This window comes from Mya arenaria, chromosome 7 (assembly GCF_026914265.1).
Source record: "Mya arenaria isolate MELC-2E11 chromosome 7, ASM2691426v1".
NCBI lineage: Eukaryota > Metazoa > Mollusca > Bivalvia > Myida > Myidae > Mya > Mya arenaria.
Genome location: NC_069128.1, coordinates 17,847,138 through 17,865,451, shown reverse-complemented (window position 1 = coordinate 17,865,451; position 18,314 = coordinate 17,847,138). Strand labels below are relative to the sequence as shown.

The 18,314-nt window shown below is 34.2% G+C and overlaps 1 protein-coding gene across 1 annotated transcript in view; it reads right to left on the bottom strand.

Moving 5' to 3' along the window:
• Nucleotides 1–10,345: 10,345 nt before the first annotated feature.
• LOC128240975 (potassium voltage-gated channel subfamily H member 8-like) overlaps nucleotides 10,346–18,314 on the bottom strand; it is a 173,237-nt gene continuing 165,268 nt past the window's right edge. The window contains exons 14-19 of the mRNA XM_052957963.1: nucleotides 17,847–18,096; nucleotides 17,019–17,129; nucleotides 16,400–16,509; nucleotides 13,492–13,772; nucleotides 13,106–13,209; nucleotides 10,346–12,096 (exon numbers count right to left, since the gene is read on the bottom strand). Coding sequence (XP_052813923.1) covers nucleotides 10,346–12,096; nucleotides 13,106–13,209; nucleotides 13,492–13,772; nucleotides 16,400–16,509; nucleotides 17,019–17,129; nucleotides 17,847–18,096 — 2,607 coding nt within the window. The remainder of the gene's footprint in view (nucleotides 12,097–13,105; nucleotides 13,210–13,491; nucleotides 13,773–16,399; nucleotides 16,510–17,018; nucleotides 17,130–17,846; nucleotides 18,097–18,314) is intronic.

Genomic DNA, 18,314 nt, shown 5'->3' with positions numbered 1-18,314 from the left:
TGAAACATATTTCCATTCAAAGGGTTTAATGCGAAACGGTACCAAGCGACATTGAAGTATAGAAAGTTTTGTAACCTTCTAGCCTTGATCCAAATATTTATATTTCAGATTCATCGACGCAAAAGTATTGTAATATCAGGCTTTAAATCATTTTATTTCTGAGTGCAAAAAGAGAGTTATGTCGTTGTTGTGAATAATTTTTTTCTTTTAAGGCCCTACAGAATTACTGAAAACCAGTGGCAAAATAACTGATTTGAAAAGAAAGCAAAGTAGCAGAAAATTGGAATAAGATCCTCTTTAAATGTACTTTGCCTAAGTCCCCCAAAACACCAAGCAAAAATCACGAATGCTACAAATAAACATTGGTGTTTGTATTATTGTGTGGCCTAATAACGATCGTTTTAAGCCTGTTAAGCTTAAAAAGTTTCGAGAAATTAGGGCCTGGGATTAACCAGACATTCCTTGAACTACGCTTTAAGTGGTGTACAAGGGCGCTGACAATGTCCCATTGTCCACCTATTATTGCTACAAATAAATTGCATTAATCAAATCGAGTGTAATGTTTTGAAATGTTGTACTGGATGTTTTACAAAGATACCTGTATCTAAATGTATTTTTTTCTTATTTTTGTTCATCCTCTGTCAAAATCGTCGAGCACTGCATGCAGTTATATTCCAAAGTGCAGTCACTCAATTTCGACCCTCTTTTTCAATTAATTGTGGACAATATGTTTTCTTATATAGCCAAGTGGAAAATATATGAGGTACTTTCCTATTTCTCGGAGTCAATCATTGCGTTACTCCGCAAGATCTCGTGCCCGTCATGATTCTTGCTTTTATGTTCCTACATACTTCACTGTCTGAATTATGAAAGAATAATCCTCCTAATTTGTTATCTGATATCCTATATTCGGGATAAAAGGACGTGGCCGTCTCTCACGAAACTGTTGGTGTCTATATGCACACGTTTGACCGATGTAACATCAGAAAATGTCTTTCCGGAATTTTGTTTTTATTTATTTAACGAAAATATGACATTAATATATTGGTTATAAATCAATCAAAAACCTATGTAAATTACACCATAATGGCAAATAAGATCTTCCTTAGCTTTATTGTTATGTTATTATTCATATTTTTGTATGTCTTAATTATTTAATACGCCTGGACTGATGTTAAGAATAGAAAGACAATAAACCGGGTGCTTGAAATGAATTAAGCTATATAATGAAAGTATTTTTTTGTCTGTTTCCCCTCTTTAAGATATAACATCATAATAGAAGCGTCATTATGGTGTTATTCAAAAATATAATCTTTGCAAAAAGAATACAATGGCTGACCAATTTTGATAAAACATAGAAAAATCTAGATGTTCATATATTAAATGCACTAACACATCTGTGTATTCGAAGTATGGATAGCTTACCTTACGAATGGTTTGTTAATAACTATATATCTTAAATTCAACTTTAGGCAACGTCCCTGTCATTCATGAAACATAAACAGATAAGAATTCTAATTTTCAATCGTATTTAATTTTCTAAAACAATTTGACAAGTGAAAACGAACATGTAGCTTGTAAAATAATTAAAAACAATATATTTCATGTGATATTTTAGTTACAATGGTATGTCTGATTGTCATGAAAAGGTCTTATTCAATTAGAAAGAGTCATTAATTTAATGGATGGTAATTTCTTACGTACTAATTTCAGGTCGTTATTCAGATAAAAACAAAAAAATTGCAATATAGCCTATAGGCTGGATATTCTAAACAAGTTACCGCTTCCTGGACATGTAATGTCAACGTGCATTTTATTTAAAGAAAAAATATATCCTTGAAAAACTGACCGAAATTCTAAGAACATTGAATATAAATGATTTCGCTAATGACATTGCACTAATGTAATGGTACATGCCCATTCATTGTAATGAATTGTCAAAACATGCCCAGTCATTGTAATGAATCGTCAAAACATGCTTGGTCATTGTTCATTGTTATGAATTGTCAAAACATGCCCATTTATTGTTATGAATTGTCAAAACATGCCCAGCCATTGTAATGAATTGTCAAAACATGCTCATGAATTGATATAAATTGTAAAAGCATGGCAATGAACTGTTAATGCTGTTTTGGCTCAACTGAGTAAGCTAATAAATCTGAATAAACACATGTTATAGAATGTTTTATTCGCTAACTGGAAGCATTTGATTATTTATTTGACTAAATGAGACACAAGAGGCTGAATTTGAGAACTTTGAATCTAAAATTGCTCGCTAATAAATCGAACGAATTGTCGTAATTTCGAATGAGATATCTAACTTGCGCTACTAAATGTTCGTCGAAGCACATTAAAGCTTTTGGATGGAACATAAAGAACAAAAAGAATGCAAGACGAAGTTTCGAATTATCAAAGAAATTAATAGACATTATTCGCCTTGATAAATTAAATTTACGAGACCACATTGCTGATAGCAACATTGCGTTTGATTCGAAGGAAATCTCTTATAAAGTAAAACCGAAATAAATCAAGCGAGAACATTGCTCATAGATGGAAACAAGTCCACCGTGAAACATACTTCTATTTAAAGGGTTTAATGGGAAAATGCACGAAGCGACATTGAAATAGAGAATTTGGTATCTTCTAACATTGACCCTTATAATTATACTTGAGCTTCATCGACGCAATAGTCTTTGTAATATCAGGCTTTCAATCATTTTATTTCTGAGCGCAAAAAAAGAGTATAATAATGTGGTATATGACCTTTCCATTCACTCCTAGATCCTAATTAATGTCTTAAAGTTGTGAATAACTTCTCCTTTTAAGGACCTAAAGTATATCTGAAAACCATCGGCAAATGACCTGATTGGAAGGAGGGCACAGGAGCATAAAGTTTAACCAAGATTCTATTTAAATGTATAATGCTAAAGTCCAATAAAACATCAAACAAAGGACACAAATGCTTAAATAACACTTTTGGTGTTTGTATTTTTGCGCGGGCCTTTTTTCAAATGTTTCGTTTATTGAATGTTTCGTATATCTATTCTATCAAATTAGTTTCATAGAGTATATTTCAGTCAGTCTATTTCTCAGCCAAGCCTTATTTGTCAGTAGTAAGAGGTAGCATATACCTTTGAGTGGGCAAATGACAACATATTTTTTTTTTATTTTTCTGCTCATTAATTTTGTGATGGTTAATTTTGACGAATGCAACAACAAATATAAAATGTTGACTACAGAAAAGAGAGCGGAAACTACAGGGACAAGCCATGTACCAAAACATTTCCCGAATACCCTAAATGATTTCAGACATTACCCAGATTTCAATATATTTTATTTGTAATTCGTCTAATCTAATGATATGTCAAAACATCGCAAACCTCACGCCGGCAGAGAAGGAGGAACATTTGTATAAAGCAAACAATATGACAGTTACAATCGGCCAAACTTATTTTCCTTTTTACCCAGCCTCGCAGCCTTGAATATCTGCATCATTCTTATAAAAACTCAATCAAGAAATAATTTATATTTCCCTAAGATGACTCCCAAAGAATGCTAACTTATACATAAAGCAATTATCCGAACAAACACTAGATCTCTGATAACAATTCGCAATTCTATGAGGAGGATTCATGTCCTGAATTTTTATTTTTGTCTTGATGTTTAATCGGATCACTTCGACCATTTTCCATAAAAACACCTCGGATGTATATGAACAGTTTACAATGTCAGAGATCTTCATATTTTACTACGCTGCGAGTAGACCGTGTAGTAATTTCAAATAGCCGGTAAACCTAAGGACTTTACCCTTACGAATATTATGCAATAATTCACTTCAATCGGAATCAATTTAAACATGGTAATATAAATTACTTGTTTAAACAATAAAATGAACCAATATAATTATGATAACTTGTACGAACTACTTCTACTGATGCTCCGGCATACATCAAATGTTGTTTTGATGGAAAGTGGCCGAGGAGTTCCGATTGTCTGATTATTTTTCTAGATTTAAAACGTGAAACCACAGGCGGTAGAACTGATCAGGGGGTGGTGTAAGGCAAATTACACCCATTCGGAAGTGCCTACTCATTTGTGCATGCCTTATTTCTTTTAATTAACACGTGGCAATGATTCAAAGCATGGTTATGCTTTTTTAGACTATTGTCTAATTTCCATCCTTATATATAAGTTTTAAAGCTGAATGTTTTGTGATTTTAAAAACAGGCTGAATTGGCAGGATTTACTTTTTTACCTGGTTTTCTTAAAGAGAAACTTTGTTATTAGAATGACATACATCGTTGTTCGGGCGGGCGGTGTCAAACTTACCTTTAGTATCTGATTAAGTCTAGTTAGGTTTGACATATAGTGACCAAACTTAGTGTATAGAAAGTGCATATTGAAACTTTTAATGGAACTGCGTAATAGGCACCTAGGTTCAAGTTGAAGGTCACTGTGACTAAAATAGAAAACAAACTCGATTGATACTCAAAACATGACGTCAGGATGTAAATATTGTGACCAGCTTGGTAAAAGAAGAGTTTATGGTATTTTTTTCATGGAAATGCGTTTGGCGCCCCTAAGTCAAGGTTAATTCACTGTTACTACAAATCGAAAAAAACAACGTTTGTTAAACTTTTTTACTATGTTGGAAGAATTTACTAAGAACACAATTCGGTGTTTTACTTTTTTACTAAGAGTCTTTATGAATTTGGTCCCAGAAGGCTTGGTCCTTAGAGGTGTGACAACTTAGAACACAAACACTTCACTTTTAACATTTGAACAATATCCGTTGGCAAAGAAAGCAGCAACTACTACAGTTGCCTAATCAAATCAGTTCCGTCAGTTTGTTTTTTCTTAACATTAAACAAAAAGGTCACGTAACTATAAAGTTACTGTAGTTGAATAATGTTTTCTAACATTCTGGCGAATTGAAGAAAATATACATTCTTTAGTTGATTGTCAATGTTTTTTTTCAGGTCATATGGCACTAAAGCAGGAGTTCCATCCCTTTAGGCAAACGCGATAGCTAATTCAAAGCTTACAAGTATGTCAACAAAGTAACACTGTTGCTGGTTTTTGTCATCAGAATACGCAAGGTATAAAACCATAAACATAGTCCACATGTTATGCTTTAGCTAGGTTGAACATTTAAACGATTTAATTGGTTAAAAGTAACTATTGGGATAAATATGACCAAGCCAAAGAATTGACTAGTTGTATGTAATTGGTTACATAGAAATAACATAATACAACAAAAAACGTATGTCTATACCTATGTTTTTTCAATTGCCTTTTTATTTGATGAAGTTATCACTGAATCAGATTCCCTGCAGTCTACAGTTTAAGATGAATGGACAGGGATGTCTGTCTGAGAAATGATAGAGGGGGTAATTTATTATTTGGGGGTAATATCGATATGAGTCGCAGATTGATCATAAAACAAATTGTAGAAAATTAGCTGATGTTAGAAAGTGATGAATTATTTAAATAAACAGACAGAGAGACAGACAAGACAGACGCACAGACACACATACATACATACATACATACAGACAGACAGACAGGCAGCCAGACAAGACCGACAAGACAGACAGGCAGACATTTGTTTTTAATTTTAATGCATTAGCTTGATTAACTCATTTGACGTTAATGATCAAAGTAATAAAAAGCCTGTGATTCAGGAACAGATATTTTGGCGCAATGTGATCATTCGATTTTGTGGCTATTAATTCTAAAACCTCATTTATAATGGTTATTATTTGTCTAAATCCTCACTATATAGTTAAACTCAAATTGTCTCCCATTGCCAACTGTTCAATTTGAGGGAAATAGAATTTACCATTCTCACCTTTTCTTGCTGACTCCGCCGCCCACCTCGTTTCTGTTTTATAATTCCACTTCTGTAGATCAAACTTATCAGCCAAGTATCCCTTACGTACTTCTCAAATTGTTTTCTTCACTTCCCTATCTTTCTTCATCAAAACCGCGAGTGTCCTACTTTATTTACTACAAAATCACGAGGAAATCGAGCTACTAAAGCTCACCAAAAACCTTTAACAATAGATCTGGATAACTTAGAGCAGTGTAGTAATATCAATAAACCTAAATTCCGTATTTATCAAAATGTGATTTGTTTTGATATTGTACAATGACTGTGAACAATGTTAATATACATGCACTTGTTAATGCATTTACATTAATTTTGCACCAACAATCGTGTAATGTATGTTGTACAAAACAATTAAATTTGACTTCTAAGCACGAAATCAAGTGTATTTCTATATGCTTTTCCTGTAACATCTGAACACAAATCAGTTTCAGAACTTCATTGACCAATATGACGTCTCCAAGAGTGTATTTTTTCATGCGGAAACACCTATCCTTTTACCTACGAAGGGGATGTCTTCACGTGATTCCCGAAAACTTCTTCACTTTCTTACTTTATTTCAAGTAACAGATTTGTTTAAAACTTGAATAAAACTGTTTTCTTTCGTTACTGATTCTGTTGAACAAAGATGTAAAACACAAGTATTTTTCTGTTTTATTGAAGTAAAACAATAAAACAACTTGAATAATTATAATAATAATAATTAATAACAAAGAAGGTAATGTTTCCTCATGATCGTTAACAAATATATCAATTATATTTAATTAACAAACGAACAACAACGCCAAAGAAATAAACTCGGTAAACAAATCTTGCGACAAAGCATGCGATTTATTTTTATTAATTCCGAATTAAATCGTATCACAGTTCAAATGGAGGATATTTGTTGTTTTCAGTGTGAAATCGTTTTTTTTTATTTCACGAGTTTTAAAGAAAAAATGATATGTTCACGAGTGACTTAACGAAGTGAAACGGCTATTGGTTAAAAATGAAGATCATCAAGTTGTTATTTTTCATTGCTTTGTTTGCATTGCAATTTTCATTTAAATTCTTCAATGATTTTAAACCGCCAGAAACCTTTTAGAAATGAATACAGTTTCAGAATAACTCGTTTTATTTTTATGCGGTTTTGATCTTATAAATTTAAAATTGGTTTATGGTCTGCAAATGGATTCAATCTCCTTCGCAGCGATTATCCTTGACAAGTAGAAAAGATCTCTACCACCAAGAGCGACTATAGCTTGAGTTCAGCTCTATAACATTTTGTATTTTCTCCTATCCTCTTGTGAGAGTTTTTCTCACATATTATTGAAGGTACATTAAGGTTATAATACAAAAAAGTATATTAAAATTAAAGATGATTTAATATATTTTCCCTTTTGATATTCTCGGTATCTATGGTCACGTGATTTGCATGGTGTATGGTATTTCTGTACTGTAAGGGAAGTAACACTGTGTGAAGTTCGATAATATTTGCGCTCCCTTATGTCGTAAAACATGTATAATGGAGAAAATTCGTACAATACGCCAATTTTAATTCAACAAAGTCAAATTGCTGCTGAACAATTCTGATTGTGCCCTATAAAAGCATTTATTAAAAACACCTTTTCATTCATCCTTAGACATGTTTCGATGTTTTTATTTTTATAATTATTCAATATGCATTTTAAGACAATCCTTTGGTCATACATCATAGACTCCATTAACTAAAGAGATCCGTTGTTTATATCGAGTTATCTAATAAGCTATATCGTTGTTTGACCCAAATAAGATCAGTATAGAACACCATCCAGGGTGCAAATTGCCCATTTATTCTTACTGGAACTGTCGCCCATGAATCTAGTCCGTGTACCTTTCAGACCTACTTAGCATACTTACTATGTTATCTTCAATCGAAGCACCTCGGCCATTGTCTTTCGAACAAACCGCGGATGTATATGGGCGGTTTTCAATATTAGAATTAACTACAACGCAAGAAGATGGCGTAGTAAGTTCAAACAATTCTATTAAAATGCACAACTGTTTCCGTGCTGCTTTGTTAGTTTTCAGGCAAAAACGTCGACTGAATAACAAACATTAAACATATATACAATACAGGCAGGTACTAACTTTGTAGCCTACGCCACCATTTATGATTTTACTAACTGCTTTTAATAATTCACCAGAATACTTACGAGGCTTGTCTTATGTTGGAGATGGCCGAGGTGTGTAAATTTGTGCAGCTTGTGTCACTAAGAATACATAATACTCTTTAAAAAATGTTTACAAACAATACAGGTTAAACTATCACAGAACACCTCTTGGGTACCAAGTAGTTGAAAGGTTGGAATTGTTCCAACTATGACGTTTAAGGTTAAGCTTCATCTGTTGATTAAAAGTCATAGAAAGAGTACTCTTTTTCAAAGCTTAAAAATATTTTTATAAAGATGTTTATTTTTTATTTACTAGTAAAGTTAAAGCAACAATGATGCTACGACTGTCATTAATGACATATTAATATATATTTTCAAAGCTAAAGGGATAAAATACATCATTTGGTTTAAAACCGCTAAATATGTATAAAGAACCCGACCAACAAAGACATGAACTTTGGATGTCTTGTGACCCCATATTGTTTCGAAACCATCTTTGTTATCAAGGGTTTTATATGTATACAGTTACGTGTAAAATTAATACCTTAACTATTAAAAACAAGATATTCTGTCCTTCAAACAATTTCAAATCCGATTTCAGTTGATATATTTGCAAAACAAAGAAAGTGCAATAACTTAAATGATGATGCACTTTTTTGTTATTTGTTTTTCATTTGAGTTGTCAGCAAGCAATACCCCAAAAGCATTCCAACTATGTATAGGGTTAGCAGCCATCACAAACTTCAACATAATGGCTTATGTAGCTTAATCCAGACACCTCGTTCATTTTCCATGAAAAACCTCTGATATATGTCGGTTCTTCAGGAGAAAGAGGTCCTTATATTTTATAATTACAAATAATGTAGTATTGCATAAAATATATAAAAGTCTAAAGGTTTAACTGCTAAATTAAAATTACTACGCGATCTACTTACAGCGAAGTTTAATGTAAAAAAAAACTGACATTAAAAACCGTCCGTGTACATCCGAGTTTTTTTCGATGATAAATGGTCGGGGTGTTCTTATTGAATGGAGATATGACATAACTAGCACATTTGTGAGCCTGATTCCCTAGAAACAGCCGTAGGATAGATTTTTATAGATTAACAGCTCCATATTGTATGTATATGGCTTCTTACTGTTGGTTTCATAAACGTTTGAGCTATTCCGTAAATCATAGAATTATCTGGCTTGTTTTTGTCGCATGGGGCGTACCTGAAGCGTTTTGAATTATACGTTCGAATACTTCATTGAGTTTCAACATGTTGTCAAAATAGCTTGGTCTACAAATATCATACGTGGTGGCAGCTGGAAGGATGTCCACACCTAGTAGGAACATTTCAGAAGTAATGATTGAACTCTATCTAAGCAATCTGAACGCCGAAATTCAATGAAAATTACTATTAACTTAGTTGGGCACAATAAAAGTTGATACCATTTTATAATGCATTTTTATGTTTCACTCATTTGATTCCAATTATCCAAATGAAAACGCATACGATTTCTGTACAGATAAAACAATATCAGCAATCTTTTGGCGAATTTTAAACCACTGAAGTTGTGACGACGTAGGTATTCATTGAGATTTAATAAAAGCTCTGTGCACAAATCATTTGCTTTTTTTGTTATGATCATAAGAGTCAAATGAGGTTAGCATAGTAATGCTTTAAAACAGAATTAAAACTCTTTGCATCAACCTATATTGTGCCATTTTAATCAAGAGTGTGCCCCTTTGAATTATATTGCGCTCTTTTAAATGTATTGTGTTACTTAAAACTATATTGTGCCCTTTAACATACATTGTGCCCATTTAATCTATATTGCGCCCAATTTGCACATATTGAAAACATTTTAACGCTGCATGTCTATACGCTTATTTTCTTGTTATACTCATCCAAGTTTACTCATTAAAACAATTACCATTTCGGAGGACCCACAATAAATTTATATCTCCGGGCGTCCTGAAGAATGTCAAGGTACATCCTGGGACCAGTTTCAATAAATATCATAAGGCTTAAGATCGTATATTCCTAGGCGTAACGCCGTTTTTGGCGTAACCTGCGTTTCAATGAAAAAGGACTTTTATCGCATAGCGACTGCCCGTAAATTTTCGATTAAACACGAGCACTTTTAAGCAATAACCTTTTTAAAACGGACCCTGTTCGTATAGTCAACAAATATGAGTGACGAAATGTAAAAGCCGACGATATTTAAAACTGTAAAGCAATACAAAACTTACACATTCAAGTATTGCACACATAAGATTTTAAGAAACTGGACTTGATGTAACAGTTATAAAATGGTATAAAAAAAGAAAGCCATGCTACAAGTTTGTTGTTCTCAAAGTAGCGTTATCAAGCATTTGTGTAAAGAACTCGCCGCTTGTAGCAGAATCGCTTTCAATTTCTAAAACAGTATCGTCCTCATTGCCTATGGTATTAATCTCATCAGTTTTAAGACTTTCACTTATATCTGTTGGCGAATCAGGTGAAACACTATGACTTTTTTGCTTTGCTTGAAATCCGTGGGAATTATGCAACGACTGTTTATCAGGAACGTTTCCAAGGCTGTGTTGCTTACTGAAGTGTTCTGAATAGCCTCTTATGACTGTTGCAAAATTCCCAATTTGTTCGTCTTTTTCGTCCTGCGTTTCAAGAAGACTTACATTTCCAGAATCTGTTTTAAGGTTTTCCAAACTATCAGTGTTGGCAATATCGTTGTCAATCACATTCTGACGAAATGAAGCATGAAGGTCATTTACAATGTATTTGGAATGGCATTTTGGTTTCTCTTCTTCAACACAGTTCCTTACCGCTGATCCGTTGACTCCACAATCGCTGTCTGTGACCTCAATACAGCCCCCCAAAAAGGTGGCACGTTTAAAACTATTTCTTTCCATTGGCTGAGAATCTGTCCGACTAAGCGGCTTTTTGTCAGTGAACACCGTACGCACTTCATTAGGAGTCTTTGCTCCAAATTCAGTTTCGAGAAACACCTGACTTCGTGTTTTCACAAATGCATTAGGCTTTTGTGGTTTGTTCTGTCGTTGGCGAATCTCAAAGCAGCTTTTACTACTCACAAGATTTCTATATGAGCCGTGCTTCTTCGTTTTATTGCTCGGATCTCTCGATCTATTTGTTGTTCCGCTTTTGGTGTCATGTTCGCCATTTTGTGAGTTAATATTAACGGAAGGAACAGTTGCTCGGTGCAAGTCATCATCGCAACTCTTATTAAATTTAAACTTGTTTAAACCATGTGCAATCTGTGTGTCACAAGATTTTGGTCGACCAATCAGCGGAGACTTACAATCCGAAGAATGAACGTCCTCTAAACTATTCATAAACTCAAGGCTTTGATTCTCTATCAAACTATCAGTTTCATCGTATTCCTTCTGAGAACCATTTGGGGAAGCAATTGCATTACATAATTTACTTGGCGCAGTAAATCTATGTTTAATAAAATCACTATTTGCACCTTTGTTTGTAAAATTATTATCACTTTTCGAGACGCTGATGGAAGTCAACAATTTCCTGTCCTTTTCCTCCGTTCCATCGCTGAATCTTCTATTGACCAAATCGTGCGGATTTAATAATAACGGTACTTGCAAACTACTCCGCCTTTTTGTCTTGTCAAAGTGAGGCGGAATACTGCTTTGTGGTGACATAAACTGGAGGGAATGTACTGGGCCATTGTTCGTAACATTTGTGTCAAATCTGTCACCTTCTGAGGCAGCACTTACATCTGTCAGAGGCATCGAATTAGGTGAATCTGCATCACGTTCTAACTCGTTGAAGGTTTTGGGATCGTTCAGTGTCATTTCCGTGAAATCAAAGTTGAATTTCGATTTCATAGGATTACATGGTGTCACTGGAGTTATTGGCTGCAATGATTCCAAAGGCGCCATTTTACTAACGTTAGTTATATGCTTAAGGATTTCACGTAAGTTTCTATCGATGGCACAAATGTCTTGACCTATCTTCGTGACCTTTCGCTCTAGTTTTGACACAGTTGTCTTGGTGCCTTCCATTTCGTTTTGCAGATTCTGAATGTGTGGAATGATCTTGTCTGTCGTTTCTGAAATATCGGTAAAAAAAAGTTGGCTACCTTGATAATATTACATAATTTATGTCTTGCATGCGAAATGAACTCTCGGCCGCGATATTGCAAATCTATGAGGCGCGCTAGCGCTTCGTTGGAAATTTGGAAAAACATCGGCAGATAGTGCATACTGCATGCACATACGAAAAATAATTATCAGTCCATACATTTATATTTTTCTCTTTCCACTACTCTGATTTTGTGCGCAATAATGACTTTGGTTATAATGATTTTCCCTTTAATCAAGAAAAATATCGATATTTCTTTTTGTTTGTGTTTTACATAGACATGACCAAGATATTTCTTGTGACACTCAGATTACAAAGCAAAATGGAAGCAAGTATTGTCGAACAGATAATCAGCGCGAATGTTAAATGTAAATATGTGTACATACCCGAGTAGTACAGAAACGGTTAAATTATCAAACTTCAGACTACGATGACTCTGGCTTTACTATAAATGCAAACGAACAGCATGAAAGTATGCTTGTATCAACTATCATTCCCTTACGGTTTTCATCGAAAGCTATACACATTTTCAAACAATTGCAATACGTCATATATTGGTAGATACTTGATAAAATGAAAAGAGCATCTGAATCACTTTTTGGAATAAGTTTTATTTGAAGGCTTCATAATTACATTCGCATTGTCATTTCTGACAAAACTTGACGTTCGTGTTGTTAAACAAGCAATGAGTTATGACGTTTTATTTCTACACATTGCGGTTTGATTGGATTATTGCAACGTCATTTAACCACTGATATACGAAGTTACAAACATCAGCTATTATTTCATACAAATGTTGTCAATTACATTTCTCTAAGAACAAATACTCAATTGCATAGGAAACTGCCAACTTTTAATCGTAATGAATAATTCTTTAAAATGTAAATATAAGTATTGATTGCATTTTTATTGCGTTTATGCTGTATGAATGCAATATGACACGAACAAATCATCATTATTATCGTTACGTTTCCTACCTGACTGGACTCCACCAGTTAGTCGGACCTTCCGTTCTTTGAACGACGATCGGTTTATGAAGCCCGACGTGCGCCGTATGCCCCAGGGTCGAAGAGTAGGAGGGCTGAGCAATAAATATACATATTAATATATAAATACATACAATATATTTTTCGTTATTAAATAAATCGTATAGAGTAACAAAACTCATACATGTTCGGGGAATGGAGATTGGAACACTCATCTAAGAGTCTTCTCAGCTCAAGGAGAAACATATGTGTTTACACATTACTGTATTATACTGGTACTTGATCAAATATGTGAATATACTTCATGAGTTTAAGTCAGAGGATAAGGATACGTATTGTATTGAATACAACCCAGCATATCAAAACAAAGTTATCACCTGCCAACAGCCTCCATCTGAATATCTCCGTTCGGTATCAATTTCTGGGCAAGTCTCGGCGTTGACGGCGCTGGAAGCAGCGGGGAGCCGACAGACGCGTTGCCGACGCTCGTATCGATGTCGTCTTCTTCACGCTCCAACGGGAACGTGCTCACGGAGCTCAGTCCGCCGCCGTTGGGTTTGGAGTCGTCGGCGTCATCGTCGTCAGATCGCGAGATTTCGTCGTCTTCGGAGATTGAGGGTAACGTGCAAACGCGAGCTTTGGGGCTGCTTGCAGTTTCCTGAGATAAACAGCAATCACACAATGAGATAATTACGTAAGTGCTTTTTAAGTGTGAATTTATATTAAAACTGCAATAAACTAGTATTTGAAAAGTTAAGTGAAATTCATATTATGCTCTTTATTCAAACGAAAGTTGTGAAAAAACAAAACAAATGATGAGAGTACTTTGAAAACATTTGTACACATCTAAAATCGTTCTCCGTCTAAAGATAACTGGTATACTGAATTTTAATTAGTCTAACAGATAGTTAATAATGTTTTAGATGAAGAACAAACACACATTCAAAACACGCTTAAGAAAATCACACACATCATCTCGATGATGGAATACCAAAAACAACAGCATTGAATTGATGTGATAAAACAGATCTCTCACAAGAGAGCAAAACAAATCAAAAATCTACTTCTCTTTGCTGAAATAAATAAGCAAATGTTAACAGTTGCGCACTTCAATCTGGAGAAGAAATAAAAAACACAAATGAAATTTTGAAAGAGTAGGTATTTTCTTAGATCTGAAATTGGTGGTACGTCCGATAATGCTTCTGATATAACTCAATTATCTGAGAATCACATTTTGTTGATTTGCATCAGAATCTATTTGTGGTGCCACAAATTTGTCTCATTTGACTCTGTAAACCCTATGAAATTCAAATTCCAATATATGAGAATCAAATTCCGTTAATTTCCAACAGAATTTGAGATAATTCAACTCATTGTGCATGAAGCCTTCGTCATATAACGTTGTAAAACCTCTAAAAAAATATTTTGATCATTGCTATTACTAACGCGTACTTAAAAATGTATTTTTACAGGCGAAAAATAAGAATCGATGGCTTATGAATTGAGGTGCTTGTACGTTTGTATGTGGCGTTTATACTTCCTTGACTTGTGACCTCAGTGCATAAACAGGATTTACTCTTTAATTTTCTGGATTAGTCCCTTTTAGTTAGTCGTTTTAAATGTACAGTCGAAACTCGCTATGTAAAACTATGCTATCTCGATATTTTGGTTAGGTCGAACTTTTTTGATTGTGTTCGTCTGAGTAAGAAATGTATCTCGGTTATGATTATTCGTTTACTCGAAGAATTTCCCGAGATGCCAACGACTTCGATATTTCGAGCTTCGACTGTATTATTCAACACAGATGTTATATAATATATATAAATATATATATAAGAATGAAATAAAAACATATTTAACTCATAAAACGTATTAAAGCAAACAGCAGGTACTATATTCTTTATAGAATAGAAAGTCAGTGCTAAATAGCAACATAATTTTTCACCTAGTTATCATACTTTTGTAAAGATTGTTTTTAGGCAACAAATGTGAAAAAATATTCACTTCGTGAAAGCAGAACTGCAAAAAAACAATATACATTTCGTGTTTGATATAAAAGTCAAAAGCACAACTGCAATACAAGTAAGAAAATACACATCGTGTAAGATATACTTCAATCAACATAAAATTTAGTTAACTGCAATACAAGGGATGCGTTCAAAGTACTGCCATACGATTTACAAATGTAATATTTCCAGAACGCTTGCTGTTCTTATTGAAAGACTTTTTCCGCAGCATTTTATGTCTGTTATGAATTGACTGGTTAATTCAATAATTAACAAGCTTATCAGGCAGACCACACATATTCGAATCCTTCTTTACACTTGTAGTTTATGTTTATTATATTTTGGAAAACAAGAACAGAGTCTCCGGTGACATTCATTTGCCGCAAATGACAAATGATTTCAAAATATGGTCACGGAATAACCTAGTGGTATTGGAATTGCATACAATTTCTTCTGACAAAATACATACAGCAAGTTACATCCCTATGTAAGTAATCATTGCTGACGGGATTGCTTTATTAACCGACTATGTCGTATCAAAAGGTAAAATGACATTGTAAAATGCCTTTAAGAAAATAGTTACACAGAATTTTGAAATTATTTAAATGATAATTCTTTTATACATTATCAACTAAAATGGTAAAATATGGCAAGTAAAATAAGGGAATAAAATTGCCATTCTATTAGGAGAATGGTTTAAAATCAAACTTTAATGCAATATGAAATAGTACAATTCCATGACATGACCTTGAACGCACCCAAGACCATAAGTATAACATTTCACCTCCGATGTCCGTCCTCGAAAAGCAGCCGTAATGGCGCCCAATCGACTTCGGGTTGTTATCCGTTAGTAAAACAGAGAAACGGCTACAGACACATGTATTGAAACACATTGAGCATTTGGCTGACACACCCTTGTTATTACAATAACTTACAATAATGATACAAATGAAACGTGCGTATGAGACTCCCTAAATGGTAGACGACCGATAGCTTTTCTATCGGTTTGAACTTCGAATTTTAAATACCAAACAAAACTCCAAACAATTTTAGGAAAAAAGCGTCTTCTTCTTGTACAAGTTTACGATTAAATGAGATTATTTTACTTAATTATGTTCAAAGACCCCAAACAATAGCGTCTTCAGCTACATGTATCGTCAACAATATGCACTAGACTAACAATAAAAGCAATGATAATTTCTCAAGCGGCGACAACGGGCTGAAAACGTCATGAAAATGAATAAACTATAATAAGACAACTAACAAAAGAGGTGCCTACTTCATCTGAATCTTCAGCGTCTTGACGGAGATTGTAGGTCAAATCGTTGTGAATGTCTTTCGCAAACTTCTCGGCAAAATCGGGGTACAAAAGCAGAACGTCGTTTAACCCTAAAAGTAATGTTAAACTCATAAGGTTTATTTAAACAAATCATGCTGGTCGATGCATAACACTTATCCGTTTCACGTATGCAATCGCTTACTTTAAAAAACAAAAACGTATTTCTTGTGTTTTCAAAAGATAAGAACGTAAAACAACCGACTTAGTGATGTAACATTGTTCCAGATAAACATTAAGAATGAATCTAAACATGTGCTTGACCTCGTCCGTTGTCAGATAATTAAAAATTAAAACAGAGGCATTTCTAGAAGACGAAACAATACTGTTGAAATTCATCAAATTCTTTAAAGTGTGTGGTCTTTACCCTTAGCATCCTGTCCCTCTTCTGCAGCACATTTTGAAACCGGACTAAAACTATTGCTACATATGTATATAAAATCATGTTAATATCTTGAGATTTTACCAAATGAAACTTTGCTTCTACCTCTAATACTGAAGGACTGTAGTTTGCACGAAGGCAAATTAAACATGTTGCTGTCAGCTAAATCCTTGTTGTTACCTTTAATGCTGATTGACTGAAGCTCGCTGTAAGTGAGAGAGCGGACGTCGTAGTTACAAACACTGATTGGATCCTCAAAGTCGATATCTGCACCAAATAGGTCACCTTTGCCTGGAGGAAGGGAGTTCTGTTCTTATATGTAGTAATTACCTTATACCAATTTTAACTAGGAAAAAAAGCAAAAAAATGTCCACCAGCAGCAATAAGTTGACCTCATGTTATAGTTTGGCAGGTTGCACCTTAATTTTTTTTGATGAGTTAATAGTAATAATCAATCAACCGTTTGGCTAACTTGACCAAACCAAAAAGAAACGTTCTTATTGCAGATCGAAATAAGTAGGGAAAACGTATGATGGGACAAATTTTGAAGGAACACCTTCCTTGCATGGCCACAAGGATATCCCTCTTCAATACATTTTATCACGACTAAAGAGATAGAGCTTGCTGGAGTTTTTTGGAAACATGACTATACAAAAATGCGTTTCTTCAGAGCATACAGGTACCTTGCATTATCTAACTTGTAAATAGAAAACTCCACTCGAAATCCCTATAAATGTCTTGGTGGTAAACGCAGAAAATTATTGCGTCAAAGGAATGCTTAAATGTAGAAAGTATGACTTAACAAGAAACACTACGACCATATCGGATTCAACACCTCCGTTAGAGGTAGCTTGCAGAAAAAACTCCCCTAGAATGCCAATGCACCCTACAGGTGGTAAAAGGAGGACTCTCTCGCGGGAAATATAAAAGGAATACTTAAAATACTTAGGAATATAATAAAAATAATAGGAATACTTACAAAATTGAGAAACTGTTAAAAAAACTTACCAAGAATAGCTACTACCATATCGCTCTTCAAGACTTCCATGGAGCCACTTACAAGCAGATAAAGGTAGCTTGCGGTGTCTCCTTTGTGGACAAGAAATTCTCCAGGAGCACAAAACGAGCGGCGAGTATGAAGGGCGATGGATTTGAGACACCCCTGGGTCGCCTCTTCAAAGATAGGAAGGTTGAGAATGTCTTTATGAAGGTGCAGACCTAGTTCGCCTTTCATTTCCTCCGGGAAGTCTTTTAAAATCTTGAAACAAAAACGAAAAATAACGAACTCTAATCAGAAGAAGTAACATAATTACAACGTAACAGGATATTTTTTGTATATAGTTATTAATATGTCATAATGTAAATAGTTATTATGAATGTGCTCTCTTCACTACGTTGATATTGAACTTGTAGACTATTACCACTCCTGTTACATTTTCAAGCATTAAACTTAAACCCAGCATGTGATCGGTCAAA